We start from the raw sequence: 15745 nt of genomic DNA on the forward strand, positions 1-15745 counted from the left end.
CCAGCCTCATCCACCAGGTTTCGTGGACTGGAGTGGCACTTTCTGGTCCCTGTGCACACCCCGTCTTCCCAACTCGGGCCTTTTCCCTCCCCTCTTTGCCAGCTGAACTCTCATGTTAGAGCTCAGTTCAGACTTTGTCCTCAGGGACCCCTTTCCCTTCATGGGGTCACATCTCCCCAGGTAGGCAAAGCACTGTGTGACGACTCCTTAAAACACTGCCGCCAACTGCAGTTTTATACTTGTTCCTGGGATTACCTGATTCACGTCTTGTCAGCCCTCTGAGCAAGGACCACGTCTGTTCATTCACTGTTTCCCCAGTACTGTACATAGGGCCTGGCCCAAGCAGACATTTCAGTAAATTTGTTCAATAGATGAGTGCTCAAAAAGCAGCAGCTATTGTTGCTGCAAAATTCCAAGCACAAAGCTGAAAAAGCATAAACGAAAGCACATTTATGTAGAAGATGTTTAATGCAATCAAACACAATGAACAATATTGGAGTCAGTTCAGTTCAAATTAACTTTGTGTAACAAAAAACCTAAGAAGCCTGGAAGGGGCCACTGTTGGGGTCAAAAGGCAAGTCCCTGCCCAGAACAGAAGGACACTGACTTCAAGGCAACCTTTCTCCCCACCCCAGCTTCAGGAGGAGTGGCCACACCTCTGGGCTCTTGAAACAGGTTAGGCCCCAACATCCACGCAGGAGGCAGCACAGAGCCAGACAAAGCCATCCAGGGTCAGGGTTCTGCATCCCAAAGCGGGGCTGGCCAAAAGGGGCCGGAGCTCAAAACACAGGGACTATGCCAAGGACAGGGCAGGGATGGCAGCCCTGGAGAACCAGCTCAACAGGCTGCTTTGGGTGTAGGTGGGCCAGGGTGTTCTCGTCCTGTGGCCCACCTGCTCCCACCCCCAGCTTGGTTTGCTCAGATGAACGACAGTGAGGAGTCTGGTGAAGCTCGAAGAGCGACACTGTCTTGAGCCTGCCTGTGTGTGTGATCCACTAGCTGTCCGAGAGACGGCATGGAGGACGGGGCTTCGGCTCTAGCAGGGGACCTTTCCTGCAAACAATGTCTGGTTTTGGCTGCACTGCGCTTACTCTGAACAAACAAAGCCTCTTAAGGGGTGGGAGGCAGTCACCTCTGAGGGGCAGAGGAGGGTACGTCGAGCTCAGTCTGGGGCATCTGGGGTCCCAGGAGCAGGCACAGAGGAAGGTCGTCTGGCAGAGGTTTCCTGCCACCCTTTCGGGTTTTTAGTTTAACTTCTGGTTAACTTCCTGCTTCAACTTCTGTGCAGGGCCGTTCCTGGGTTCAATTTGCAGGAGGGAGCTGATGTCTGCAAAGCTGGATTTATAGTCCTAATAGAAGAGAAAAGGGCGTGAGGAAGGTGCCATGAGGTGAGACCAAGTAAAGGTGGGGACAGTTGCTGAGACAGCAGAGGGTTTTCAAACCCTAGCATGTAAGCCTGCCCTGACTGAGCTACCCTGGGCCCCCAGATGACACCAGGGTATGGCAGATACCACCTCACCCTGACTATGCTGTGGACGTACCACCACAGGCACAAAAGTCTGTAGCTTAGCTGGTACCTTTTGGTTGGGATCTTTTTACCTTGAGTGCCTTGTAGGCTTGAGCCCGTCTGTAAAATGCCTTCACGTTCTTCCCATCCAGCTTGAGGGCTTCTGTGCAGTCCTTCACTGCTTCCTTGTACTGCTTCAGGACCAAATAGCAAAGCGCTCTGACAGGGAAAGACCATTCCAGAGGTTCCAGTCACTCTTAGGGGCCACCCAGAGCCAGGAGGTAGTTTGAGAAAGGATCCTGATTCGCAAATACCTACTCTGCTGCTTGCTTTCCATTTTCAATCCTCACAACCACCCTAGCCCATAGTCACAAGTGAAAGCGCTGGCTCAGGGGTGAAGTGGCTTGATCGAGGGACCGCCACTACTGAGGGGCAGACTGGGGACTCGACCCAGAGATCTGGAGCTCAGAACACTGGGGACTATGCCAAGGGGAGGGCAGGAATAGCAGCCTTGGAGAACCAGACTCTGTTAGTTCTATCCGCACATAGTTCTATCCTTTTGTCTACTTTGCGCTCCCATACTATGCTCTTTCAAGCAAAGAAAAGGCTTCCTGAATCTTCCTCCTGACAGATTAAAAAATTAGCCTTAAGAAAAAACAAATACTGGATTCTCACGATATGCATGCTGACATGCTAGGGGTGAAATGTAAAGGTGTCTGCATTACTCTGAAATGCGACAAAAGTAAGATCGACCGATCACTAAATAGTAATAAGCAGATATAACAATGTTAATGATTTTAGATGGTAGGTATATGGGTGTACAATTCTTTCAACTGATATTTTGAAGTTTTTCATAATAAAATGTTGGGGAAAAAACAGTAAGTCAGGTACAGCCATACAACCAAACATTCTGCATCTATGGGGAAAAAAAGTATGTATGTATCTCCACCTCACTCAATTCTAATTCTTTTCTCCAAAGACAGTCACTTAAAAACAGATGTCTTGGAGCTCAATTATTAAGTCTTTCCATTCCGCTCCACCATTTCTGAATGGGTGCAGAGTAGTCAGTTGCCTCTACCATAATTTATTTTTGATTACAAAGAAGTCTGGGTGACAACATGAGTGAATGAAAAGGAACCCAAGCTTTGTAGCCACAAAGACCTGGCTTTGATCACAGCTCTACCACGTGTGAGTTGTCTTCCTTTGTGCTCATTAATTCTTTCTGAACCTGTTTTCTCATAGGTAAAATAGGACCATGACCTAACTTGGAGAATTGTTGTACCAAATGAGAGTCTCAAGGTCCATCCGGGGCCAGGCAAGCTGTAGGTGGCAGGGACCCGGGTGGTGATGTCCACTTGGCTATTAACAGAGAACTGAAGCGGAAGATGACATCCTGGTCTGCACAGATGCACGTGCACTAGTGGGAGCATTCTAATGGCATCTAGGATGTGGTATAATTTTAGCCACAAAGGGTGGAAAATTCAGTTTTGTGTAAAATTATCAATTCTTCAAGTTAAATTTATAAATTCAATGTAACCACAATCAAAAGCCCAACAAGATACTTTTTGGAATTTGTCAAAATGATACTAAGGTTTAGCTGGAAGAACAAACATAGGAAAACGGCTAGGGGTGCTCTGATTAAGGACAAGAAAAAGAGCAGCCCTATGAGATATTATAAAGCAACAGTAATTAAAACAGTGTGTCACAGACACTTCTGCATGTATTTAAACATTGTCTCAAAATGTGGTAAATATCCAGGAAAATGGGTTAACAGAGGTCTCCAGCAGCATGAGGTCAGCAAGGCCAGAGCCCAGAGAAAGAGGATATTTAGAAGATGAAGCTGTGCAAACATGGAACAAATAGGCTGCAGCCCTCTTTTTCAGGTTAGCCTGGCAGACTGAGGCACCCTGATCCACCCAGCCAGTAAAACCATGGGCCCAATACTTAAGCTTTAAAATGAGTTCCCTTTCCGACTCACTAGGCAGTAAACCCTGACCCAAACTGACACGAGGCTAGGCTTTTTCTATTCCACCCATGTGAATGAGGAATTTCCTTAAGCTTCACTGCAGAAATGCTAACAATGAACTTCGGCAAGCTGCCTCAGACCCTAAATGTTATGTGATTAGTATATGGACCATATCGCCTTACTAAAATCTGAAACATTTCATCCCAAGAGTTTTAGATTACGGAATAGGTGAGCCTATAGTAGATCCAAGGTTTCTGTTGGTAAGGAGGGAGAAACAGATTTATAACATTTATAGGAAATGTTTTATAAGAAATGTTTGGATCAGGTATGGTCCCTCGCTAAATGTTTCAAGCTTCTGATAGTGAAACTAACAGATCTTATTGGAGCCAGGTCCCAGGTTCTGTCTCCATCATTTACTGGATGGGTGAGCTGAGGCAAAGCCCTTCCTCCTCTGAGCCTCTTAACTTTGAAACAGGAAGACCACTTATTATCAATGCCTCTGAGCTTTCTTCCAGAGCAGTGACTCCTACACAATAAAGGGATGGGGCCTTTGCTCCCAGGTCCTGTCAGTGGAATTGCTGATCACCGTCAGCAGCTCATGGCGCAGGGCCTACTACAGCACCACGAGTCTGATCTGGACTGGACCCATCTCTCTTGTTCCCAGGCCAGGCGATAATTACTCCATACCCTGGGTTCAGCCCTGTGCTCTCAGACAGAGTGCCAAAATTTCTAACAGGAGGGTCTTCGAGAAGCCATGGGTAGGAGCAGAAAAATACGGAGAAGCTATGAGACTGGTGTTGAGGTTGTGTCTGTGTAGCAAGCACACTGCTTGCAATGCCTGCACGTGGTGACCGAAACGAGTGTGAATGCATGTGCTGAGCTGCAGCATATTGACTCAATGCCAGGGATGAAGAGCCCACCACAGTTCAAGAGAAGACTATAGGGCGGAATATCCCATGCCCTGAAATCCCCCAGCAGCTGCGGGGAAGGTACCTGTTGCTGTACGTGGCGGATTCCAGGTTACTAAACGAGAGGCTTTCACTGTACTTCTCAATAGCTTTCTTATGGTTTCCCTTCTTTACAAGCTCATTGCCTTCTTCCTTCAGAACTCTGGCTCTCTCCACATCCCCAGCAGAAGGCACTAGATGCAAATTCAGAAGAGGAAAAAACCATGGAGCAGGTGCCTGACAGAGATCGACAAGGCCTCTTTGGCACTGTCTCATCTAAGTCATCTACAACCCTCTCTCCCCAGAGGTTTCCTACGCTGTTTGAAAGCATCATTCTTAATCAATGAGTCCCCCAATTAATGGCTTCTGGAAAGTTTTTCATTCAGAAGAGCTTGGGGCGTCCTGGTATAAACATATATGCACATAACATACACATGATAAAAAACAATCTGAGTTCCAACCCTGGCCTTGCCACTTAGCAGCCGGAAGACCTTGTGTGACCTACCTCCTCTGTGGGACCTCAATTTCCTAACCAATACAGTGGGGGCAACACCTACTCTACACAAGGCTGTTGTCAGGATGAAATCTGAGAAGACACGACAAAGTGCAGAAAGTGCAGAACTCCCTATGAACTGTAAGCAGGAGAATTAGTAGTATTTAAATTAACAAGCGCTTGGTACAGAAGGTGTTGCTCCCGGGCTCTCAGGAAAAAGCAGAAGAGTCTGCTGCTCCTCATCGCTATTTCGGTCTGAGCTTGTGGGTATCCCCCTCACTTAACACAGGCAGCTCTGCCCCAGTGTTCAAGGAGACAGGTGAAATTCAAGCGGCTCTTGTTCCAGCCCCGGCTCCCATATCACCTGCTTTTTTAATTTTTAAAAACTATCTTTATAAAATACTAAATATTTATGATAAGGGTAAGGCTCTAGAAGTAAAACCAGCACCCTTCAACTCATCCCTCACCTTAAGAGACAGAACAGTTCCTGGGGCCTTTAAAGCTCTGTGGGCCCCTCCCCAAACCAATCTACCGCAGGAGGATACCATAATCCCCATTCTGTACATCCTTCTTTTTTTTGTTTTTGGTAGTTTATACACTGTGGTATCTATAAACCGTTTGTTATTTACTTTGTTTTTGAACTTCATGTAAAGAAATACATCATTCTATGTATTCTTCTATGACTTGGTTTTTTTTTTTCCCTGCAAAATCATATTCCTGAGATTGATCCGTGTCGATGCATACACCTGTAGTTCATTCATTCTCACTGCTGCAATACAACTGATTTTTCCATTCTTCTATTTATGGAGACCTTTATGATTTTTCATTTTGTTTTTTGCTATTATAAACATTCTGCTAAGAATATTCTCATACGTGTCTCCTGGTGCACGTGGGCATGAGTTTCTCTAAAAGCAGAGCCAGAGGGTTGCAAGGTACACACAGCTTCAGCTTTACCCCGGCTCTGCAACACGCCACACGCTGCTGTCATGCTTACGCCCGCTGTTCACCAGCAGCCTCCATGCGTTCGCTCTCTAACTCTCCCCAGTGCCTCTGCCAAGAATTCCCGTGCCTTCTCCCTCTCCCGTCTGAAGAACTCACACTTTAAGGCCCTGCTCGACATGTCACCTCCTCTGTGAGCCTTTCCCTGACTCCCCTAAGCCCAGTCACGTCAATTCCTATTCTGAACTCCCCAAACACCGAAGACTCTAAAGCACTGTCCTTCCTCCTGTGTTTTAAAATGCTGTTTATGTGTCTCAGTATCTCATTGGACCAAGAGCTTCCTGAGGGCCAAGACAGCCCAATCTGTCTGTGTCACACATATGGCTTAGTGACTCTGAAAGAATGAAATGAATGGTAGGTGCACTGAAGCTACCTTGTTCATTAGCACCCCACATTTTCATTCTGGGAAAGAGTGGGGAACACTTACCAGGCTCCCACAAACCAGAGTGAATGCTACCCGTGGCCAGAGAGGTTTCCCCTTGGGAACAGGAGTAACTCCTGTCCTCCCCCAGCACCCGCGGCAAGGCTCCGGCCCGGCCCCCTTCTGTACTGCCTGTCCTCAGCGCCCAGCTTGCGGGGCTGGACTAATTTTCCTGGAGCATTGTAAGGGCGTCCAGTGAGCCCCCGCCTGAAGAACGGCCTGTTTCACACAGTCGAGGTGGACAGTCTCCCGTGTAGGGCTACCTGGCTTCGATCTCCTTTCCCTCATTTCTCTTCCTCTAAGGACTCGTACAGTGTGTGTGTTCCTAGGGAAGCATCACCCTCTAGTTGTGAAAGTGATGCAAGTGGCTTTGGGCTGAACTAATCACAAAATCTCAGCCCCTGGTCACAGAGACTAGTTCAGGGAATGGCCTATGACTAAAGAGGTCAGAATAAATTGAGAAAATATGTGGGTTAGGGATTTGGGGAAAAGAAATCCTCTCAGACAGTTTTTCTCTTCCTCGGGGTCATGAAGGATGGATATGGATGTGAGGCTATTAACAGTAAAACAACTGTTATAGCTGTTTTACTGCCAGGAGGAAAGACTGCTCAAGGCAAAGCTGACACGTGCCAGAGAAGAGAGCTGAGAGAAGTACAGAGACGGAGTCGGAGCCTGATAATGTGGGGAGCTGCTGGATCAAACCTTGCCTGAACCCGAACTCTGTACTTTTCAATTACATGAGTCAATAGAATCTCTTTATTATTTTTACCAGGATGAGTTTTCTATTCTTGTAACTAAAACGTCTGAAATGATACATCCCACATGCTGCCAGAAATGCGAAGGGAACTATCACCGTATACCCATGTGCCAGGCTGAGCGTTCAACGTGCCTTATGTCACTTAGTCCTCACAGCTGTGGGGTTTTCTCACCACCCCCACTGTAGAGTTGAGGAGAGAGTCTCTGGGAGGTTAAGACTCTTGCTTGAAGACTATTTTTATAACTCAGCTTAAACAAGGCCAATTTTTATAGGATTACTCTAAAGAAAGTGGCTATGGGGAGATTGCAACACTGAGCAGGAGGTCACAGCTCACCTTTGTTCTTTGCAGTTGTGGTTTCTTTGGATTTGCTTTTAGCTTTCTCTTTACGGTTTTCCGGAGGCAAGGAATCCCACCTCTTCTGAGCTGAAACAGGTACCAAGGGGATCGAGGGCAGCTTCAGGCGCCACTCAGGCCCAAGTGAGTCCATGAGGGCTCCGGTCATCCTGGAAAAGCAGGCAGGATAACCCGGAGGCTTCCAGCTGGGTCGAGATGCGCCTCCTCTCACAAACTGAACAGAGGTGTATGAGAGCCTGTGTCATCCCCCCGATCTGAACCATCTCTTTAGATCCTCCTGACATTCAGCAGGAAAGGAACAGACTTATCCCCCCGTAAGTCTTCTCAGATTGGCTACCACGATACTCCCTCCCTGCCTGGCCCTCGCTTGGTCACACTATGTTAACTTCAAAGTGATGACCTGTTGCTTGTTAAGGGTACTTAAACCTTACCTTATTCCCAAAGGACCACACATTCCCCAAGAAAGGACCCTTAATATAATATGTTTTATATTAACGGATCTATTACAAGGCCATGCAAGCACCCCACACTGGATTAATGTGAGTTTTAAAAAATGCAAATCTTACATCATTCTCAAATTTGAAAATCCTTCAGTGGTTCCCATTTCCCTAAGTTAATGCGGTTTGAGATCTGGTCCCCTCCTACGGCTCCATCTTCATCAGGTGCCACATTCTCTCGATCCTTTGGTTCAAGCCTTTGCACGTGCTTTGTCCTCTACCCAGAACAATCTCTTCCACCTCCCAGTCCCCGTTCCCACTTTCTAGGTTGTTTAACTTGCTTAAAAGGCTGCTCAGTGACCATCTTCATTTTGTTATGATCTCCAGCACTCAGCACGTCGTTACCTGGCACCCATCAGAGTCCAATAAGTATGTGCTAAATGAGTGAATAACACCAACTCTGTACTTATTCTGCTTTTACAACCATGTTCCTATGACACTAGAATGAAAACACAGAATGACATCACTATAAATTCATAGTCTCTTGACTACACCCTCAGAGCTGTTTTTCTGATTGGCCCAGCTATTTCAAATCTCTTACCCTCCTCAGCTCTGCTCCTTAACCCTCTTTCTTTTTCAGAGAAAACTTCCTCGTACTCCAAATACAGACCTGCCTGCAAGGGTGCCCAAGCCTTCCTATTTCTCTCTTGTCACAACAGAAGAGCTGACCAGGCCAATCCCTCCACCTACGCTCTGGACCCCATCTCCTCATGCCTCTCCTAGGAACCACACAACCAGCATCCCCCTCTCCTACATCTTCATTATTTCTCTCTGCTGGCTCCAACTATCAGCATTTAACTCTCCTTCACTTAACAAAACCCTCCTGGACATCCCTCTGTCATTGCAGCTACACTCCTCTGCGTCCCCATGGCCAGACTTCTTGAACCCACTGCCATCTGGCTCCTGACTCCACTGAACCACTTCCATCGGAATTGTCAGGAACTTCATTGCTGAACCCTTCGTCTACTTAAGCTCACTGGAACATCTATGAATCCTCGTCCTTCTGGAAACACTCCTTCCCTTGTGACACCAAGTACTTCAAGTTTCCTCCTCCTGCTCTGGCTGCTGTTCCTCTCTAAGTCCCTCAAATGTCGGAACTTCTCGGAGCTCCATCCTTTCCCTCCTACACGCCTGCTGTGGTATTCTTCTTTTCTCCCAAAACCTCAACCCACTTCTATGCCAACGACCTTCAAATGTGTATACTTGACCTATCTTTCTCCTTTGCCCCGAACCCATGTAAATACCCACTGTCTTCCGTACGTTTCTAGTCTCAAGTCTCATAGTCGCCTCAGACTCAACATGTCAGCCACTGGGATACCTCTTCTCTTCTCCGCTTCTCACCACCCAACCACCAAAACTTGTTGGGATAGTACGTAAATGTCCCTTTAACGGGTCCCACTGTTCTCTTCCCACTCTCCCCACCACCCTTCCGGGTTACTGCATGCCTCCTTCCTACTCTGTTCTCTTCAGCCCGGCAGCCAGTAAACTTTTCTCTCAAATCTGCTCATGCTGCCCGCCTGCTTAAGACCCTTCTGCGATGGGTCTTAACACTGTGCTCAGGTTAAGCCCAAGCCCCTGAACGCCAGGCCCTGTGTGATCTGGCCTCCCCACTTCTCCTGGGCTGAACTCCTCACCTACAGCATCATGTGAAATGGACTTCTCACAATTTCTGTAATACATCATGCTTGCTCACTCTTGCACCCGTTCCCCTGGCTGGTCTCTGGCTCCAGATCTCTCAGTTCACCAACTCTGGAAGCCCTCTCTCGCCTCCTCCTAGCTGGTTAGGTGCCTCCTTTCTGCCCCTACAGCCCTGTGTGCTGCCTCCCACCCAGCACTCATCCCTTGTTGTGTGCTTGCCCATTAAGGACCAGTGTTCTCCAAGAGACCAGGAGCTCTGTCAGGGCAGGAAGAGGTATGTCTCAGGCAGCAGCCCAGGCCCTGGTGCAAAGTCGCGCCTAAGTGGCAAATTTTATTGAATGATAGAAACTAAAAGGAGTAAAAACATGTCAAGCTGGAAATGCACTAAACACATATCATGAAGTCCTATTGAGGGTTTGCTATTAGTGTGGTGTTTGGCTTTCTCGCAGCCCACGCAAAGAGGGAAAGGAAATATGATCAGTTACACAAATGAGGGAATTCCTCCGATAAAAACAAACAACTGCCCAGAACACCAGAAAGAAACTTTACGCAAGGGGCCTCGTGAAAGGGTTGTAGCAGAATACCCTGACCCATGTCCTCAAACAAAATCCCTACAGCCTCGTTTACCAGCAGCTTGTGCTTGGGTCCTACTTTCCCCACTCTAGGTAGCTCTTGGGAGCAAGTGGAGTCTGCATCTCTTTATTTCAGCATTCCTACTGAACCTGGCACAATACCTTCAACAGAGCTCAATAAACTACTACTGTATGAATGAATTTGAGCACCTAGGCAACGAAAAACAAAACAAAAAATCTCAGGCTCACCTGTTGATGCCTTCCAAGGCTGCCTTTACACTGTCATCAATCTGCAGCACGGTCTTGTAGTCAACGTAGGCCAGGGGATACTTCTCCAGAGCCTCGTAGGCTGATGCTCGTCGCAGTAAGGGTTTCATGCTGAAGGGAACTAAGGCCAGCGCGCTAGAGCAGAAGGCAGAAATGTCATCTGGCTGCTAAGCTACCAGGGCTTCCCCCGCAGCTCCTTCCAGGCAGGGTCAGCTACTGCATGCAGTATATAGGAGGTCACTTCCAGGAGAGAGACACTATTGAAAACGTCAAACCTTAAAAGAGGGACTTTTCAACTTAGACTGAGTAAAGAAAGGGAAGAGGGCAGAGAACCACTAATATTATGAAATTTGTGTGCATGTGCATCAATGTTCATTCATACTGCAATCCCCGCCGAACTAAGAACGAGTGCCTTGTAGCTTTATGCCTCTTTGTGTTTCTGCAGAGTTGTGGCCCAGTGGAAGTAACGAACAGGCTCTGGCGTCAGATGGAGTGGTGTTTGAAGTCCACCTCCGCCACTAACTATATGACCCCAGGCAAATCATCTCATCACCTCAATCCTCTGCAACCCAATTTTAGCCTGGGAAGGATGGAAATCTTCTCCTACACAGTGGTCACGAGGACTGCGAGAAAGAAACCTAGCACAGGGCCTGGTACAAATCAACTCAGCACAGGTTCCACGAGCATGCTCACCTCTCTTCCCTTCTCCCATCTACTACCAGGGCAATGATTCTAAGGCAATGTCACAGGATATCAGATCTGAGAACACATTAAGGTATGTGTGCTAGTTTAGCAATGACGAAAGAAGGCAGCATCGGACTGGCTTGAAGAAGTATACCCAGGCTCCTCTTCCGAGCCCCGAAGGCACCCCGAAGTTACCCTGACTACTTACGAAGTGCAATCTTTGATGCAGTCTCTGCAGTTTCCATCCTTCAAGTAGCATGCTGCTCGGTTGGAGTAGAGAACACTTTCTTCTTCGAGGTCCGAAGAACCTGCCCAGGTGGAAGCAGAAAGCATGAGATTAGCAGGCTGGGAAATGGATGCCTTGGGGTCCTGGGTGCATTCACGTTCTGAGCTCTCGGCTTTGGTAAAAGGTAGCAGAGATGACTATAACCTGATCAGGCTTGATGGTCCAATGGGCTGGCAAGTTTGTCATTAGTACAAGGGAGTGAGAACACCAAGCATCTTCTTATTCTCTCACTCTACCACTAAATTTGGCATCAGGCAAAAGATAAACATGAAATAGCTGGCTTCTGCCTAGAAGAAATCCATGCTATAACTATTTAGGGGTAGATGTGTGCATTCATTTTATTACAAAAAGCATGTAAACTCAATTTAAAAAGTATGATAAAGGGAATGAATGAGTGTTGTGGGGACACAGACAACAGAGATTGATTCTACCCAGTTAAATCAGAGAGGACTTTGCCGGGGAAAAGTCCCCTGGGTGTGGCGGGACTGTGGAGAACTTAATGAGGGGAAGGACTCCAGCTCCCCAACGGGGAGGAGAATTATCAGACATTTCTCTAAAGGCAGTCTTCACTCTCAGTGATCTCAGAAGCTCAAGTGGCCATGATGATTTTCATTTTTAAAAATAATTTTTCAACCACTGCATACCCACTGGCAAGGGCCATAATTAAAGGAAAAAAAAAAAAGGAAACTATCAAGGTTGACCCAGTAAGTCTACTCCCAGGTATATACCCTAAGTAACTGCAAACAAGCTCTTTTAAAAAGTGTGAAACATACAGAAAACAGATATTCGCTATCCATCGCTAGGCTTAGCAAACATTCTGTTTCCAATCTTTTTCATTTTTGATATGGCCAAAGCTCCACTCATCCTCATCCTGTTCCCTGTGCTCCATCTCCAGATTCCCAGATGTCAGCACAATCCTGAGGCTGGTAGGTAACATTCTCATGCATGTTTGTCCACCTTTATTATATATGTATTCACAGGTAAGATATCATTTTCTATCTTTTAAAGCTTTTCCTAGGTGACACCTTATCGCCTATCCTTCTGCAACTTGCCTTTTTCACTAAGTATCAGGTTACCACATCTTTCATTCGATACCAACAACAACAAACAATAACTTTTTTTTTTTCTTCTTATTTTGTCAGGCCCTGAATGAGACAGCACAGTATAGAGACAAGTAAAATATATCCTTGCCCTTAAGGAACAAGTACAAGTACTCGAAACTTGTAATCCATCTCAAGTCCCCGGAGAATGGGTGCTCAGAAGCAGCAGTCGCCAGTACGGTACAAAGGACAAACCAACCCACAATCCAGCTTGTGATCCTGCACAAGTCACTCAATCCCTCTGATCGCATGTGCTCACCTATCACATGACACTATCATTTCACAGACTTGCTGGAAGGGTTTACTATGTTACGTCGCGTCCGGCTCTCCTTTTTTTTCTTTTTTCTTTTTTTTTAGGCGAGGTAATCTTTTTGGTTGACCTCACATATTGACAAGACCTTGTCAGCTTACAATCCCTTATTTCTTATTTTTTACGCCTACAGCACCTGGTCTTCCTAGGTGGTCTCCTATCCAAGTACTGTCCTTCAAGATCAGGAAAACTGATCAGAGAAATAAAGGGACTTGCCCACGTAGTATCTAAAGAACGATGACAATCCAACTCTCATCCCCTCCTAAATCTAGACACCAGGCCAGCTCTTCTAGGGACCCAGAATAAACCTCTACAAAAGCACAAGCTTTTCCAAGCTAGCTGGGGCAGGATGAAAAAAAAAAAAGGCAGAAATATCAGTATCTCAAATTCCTCAGTGACTTCAAGTGAGGCTGAGATGAGCAGGTGGAGTGTTCTAGGGGAAAAAAAATGAAGCAAGAGTGGCTTGAAACTGCAAAAGTCCAAACAAAAAAAAGGAAGCAATTCAGAGAGGATTGGGGGAGAAGTCTAGCAAAATGATTACAAACTTGGACTTGGGACACAGACTCATATTCAAATCCTGCCTATAAAATGTCTTCATTATGTAACCCTGGGGTAGGCAACTTAACCCTTCTGGACTCCTCACCTATCAAGTGTCTTAGGCACAGGTTAGTATGAAGATAAAAAGGGACAATGGCTAGCACATGGGAAAACACTTGACAAATACTAGCCATGAGAAAAAGAAGGAAGACAAAGGGAAATAGGTACTACAGAGAAGGGATTCCAGTGAGGGCTAAAACAGTTTGGAGAAGAGGTTTTAGGGAAAGGGCTGTGGTTGGTTGAAATGAGCTGGAGGCTGGAAGAACTCATGAGAATATGCTACTTCTCTACTTAAAACTCTCCAGTAGCTTCCCATCAGGGAACAAGACCCAAACTTCTCACCATGGTCTCCTGTGTAAAATGTCTACACAATAAGGTTCTGCGTGTCTAACTGACCTCAAATCTTATTACTCCCTCCACTGGCGCACTATGCTTTGGCTCCTGGAACACACCATGCTTAGTCCATCTGGGTGCCTTTCTACAGGCATACCTCAGAGATATTGAGAGTTCGATTCCAGACCACTGCAATAAAGCAAGTAGTTATCTTTTTGTTGGTGGAGAGTCTTGTCTTCCATTTGTAAAAAAATACAACACACATGAAGCATGAGAAGTGCAATAAAACGAGGTATGCCTGTAATTACAGTTCCCTCCACATGGAATGCTCAGCTCACAAAACTCTGTGCGCCTGGCTACCTCTCATCATTCAGACATCACCTCAAATGTCACCTCTTCAAATAAGTTGTCCTTGACCTCCCATTCTAAAGGAGCTCCCTAGTCAACCCTTTATCATATCACCATATTTGTCTCCTACAATAACCCTAATCATTATTGGACAGGTCTTGTTTACTAGTTTAACATCCACACTCCTCCTCATCAAAAACAAGAATGTGTGATCCTTGAGAGAAAGGACCTTCTGTCTTGTTACACAATCAGGACCTACAGGTGCTCAACAAATATTAACTTAATTGAAGACGTTGAGGAGAAGGAGGGTTGAGCTATATCCTCAAGGATTAGAATGAGGCATGAATAACAGGATGGGGACCAACAGAACAGTTAAAAAGCAGGTAGCTCACACCTATCAGGATGGCCACTATCAAAAGAACAGAAGATGAGTGCTGGTGAGGATGCTGAGAAGTTGGAACCACTGAGCACTGTTGGTGAGAATGTAAGATGGTACAGCAACTGTGAAAAAAACTATGGAGGTCCCCCCCCCCAATTAAAAATAGAACTACTATATGATCCGGCTATCCCACTTCTGAGTATATATCCAAAAGATTTCAAAGCAGGACCTTGAAGATATCTGCACAGCCATGTTCATCACAGCATTCTTCACAATAGCTAAGAGGTGGAAGCAATTCAAATGTCCATCAACGATGAATGGACTTAAAGAGTGGTATAACCATGCAATGGAGTATTATGCAGCCTTAAAAAAGGAAATCCTGTCACATGCTATGACATGAATTATAATGTCCTTGACATTATGCCAAGTGAAATAAGCCAGTCATAAAAGACAAATATTGTATGATCTCACTCATTTAAAGTATCTAGTCAAAATCATAGGTATAGAAAGTAGAAAGGTGGATTCCAAAGGCTAGAGGGAAGGGGGAGAATTAGCATTCAGTGGGTATGCAGTTTCAGTTTGGCAAGATAAAGTTCTAAAGATCTGCTGCACACAGTGTGAATATACCTACTCAACTATACACTTAAAAATGATTAAGATGGTAAATTTAATAAGTATTTTTTACCATAAAAAAGTGATAAAACATCTATTAACGTGGACATGTTTCTGGTATGTCATTAAGTGAAAAAGAACCAGTAATAAAACCATGTTACAATTTAAAAAAAAAAAAAAGGAAAGAGCCAAGGAAGTTTCTCGTAAAATGCCAACGCTGGGAATGGGAGGGAAGTGTGGTGGAAAGGCCTGGTGGGACAGTCGGCCGCCTGTAAAGGAAACCCAAGGAAGGCAGGGAAAGCGCGAGGTCTGGGTACATGGGGTGGAGGGAGACGGGAGAGAGAAGCAGCTTTGGAGGTGAAAAGAGGGGGGCCAGGGTCATACCTTGCGCCTGCATCAGCTGCAGCGCACGGCTGTAGAGCGCGGCGGCCTCGCCGAACTGGCCGTTGCGGAAGCTCTGGTTGCCGGCGGCGCGGAGCCCCTGCACGGAGTCTGAGAGTTTGGGAGCCATCCCGGGGCCAGGCCGGCAAACGCGGGAGCGGGGCGCCGCCGTTCCCGCCACAGAGTCTTGCTTGCGGAAAGGCGTCTGAGCGGAAGGAAAGGCTTTAAGTCCCGGGTCCGACTGCTAACTTGACAGAGAAGGGGCGGGACGGATTGGGACGGGGTGGGGCCTGCGC

At 46.4% G+C, this 15745-nt stretch overlaps 1 protein-coding gene across 2 annotated transcripts; it reads right to left on the bottom strand.

Moving 5' to 3' along the window:
* Nucleotides 1–449: 449 nt before the first annotated feature.
* Nucleotides 450–15722, bottom strand: TOMM34 (translocase of outer mitochondrial membrane 34). 2 transcript variants are annotated; one of them, XM_039864424.1, is made up of 7 exons: nt 15453–15722; nt 11312–11411; nt 10402–10554; nt 7425–7630; nt 4467–4614; nt 1600–1726; nt 450–1349 (listed from the first exon to the last, which is right to left on the bottom strand). In XM_039864424.1, exons 1-7 carry the CDS (start codon nt 15577–15579, stop codon nt 1245–1247), a joined length of 966 nt encoding a protein of 321 aa, XP_039720358.1. In that variant the 5' UTR covers nt 15580–15722; the 3' UTR covers nt 450–1244. The 2 variants fall into 2 exon arrangements, with proteins under 2 accessions (XP_039720358.1, XP_039720360.1); XM_039864426.1 differs by having other exon boundaries at nt 7425–7594; nt 15453–15720.
* Nucleotides 15723–15745: the final 23 nt, after the last annotated feature.

Source organism: Pteropus medius, unplaced genomic scaffold (assembly GCF_902729225.1).
Source record: "Pteropus medius unplaced genomic scaffold, Ma_sr-lr_union100, whole genome shotgun sequence".
NCBI classification, from domain to species: domain Eukaryota; kingdom Metazoa; phylum Chordata; class Mammalia; order Chiroptera; family Pteropodidae; genus Pteropus; species Pteropus medius.

Coding starts and splice junctions, on each gene's coding strand:
- TOMM34 (XM_039864424.1), bottom strand. CDS start 15,579: ATGGCTCCCAAACTCTCAGACTCCGTGCAGGGGCTCCGCGCCGCCGGC. Junction 7,631..10,401: donor GCCTTGGAAGGCATCAACAG/GTGAGCCTGAGA, acceptor ATCTCGACCCAG/CTGGAAGCCTCCGGGTTATC. Junction 1,727..4,466: donor TCCGCCACGTACAGCAACAG/GTACCTTCCCCG, acceptor TTTCCCTGTCAG/AGCGCTTTGCTATTTGGTCC.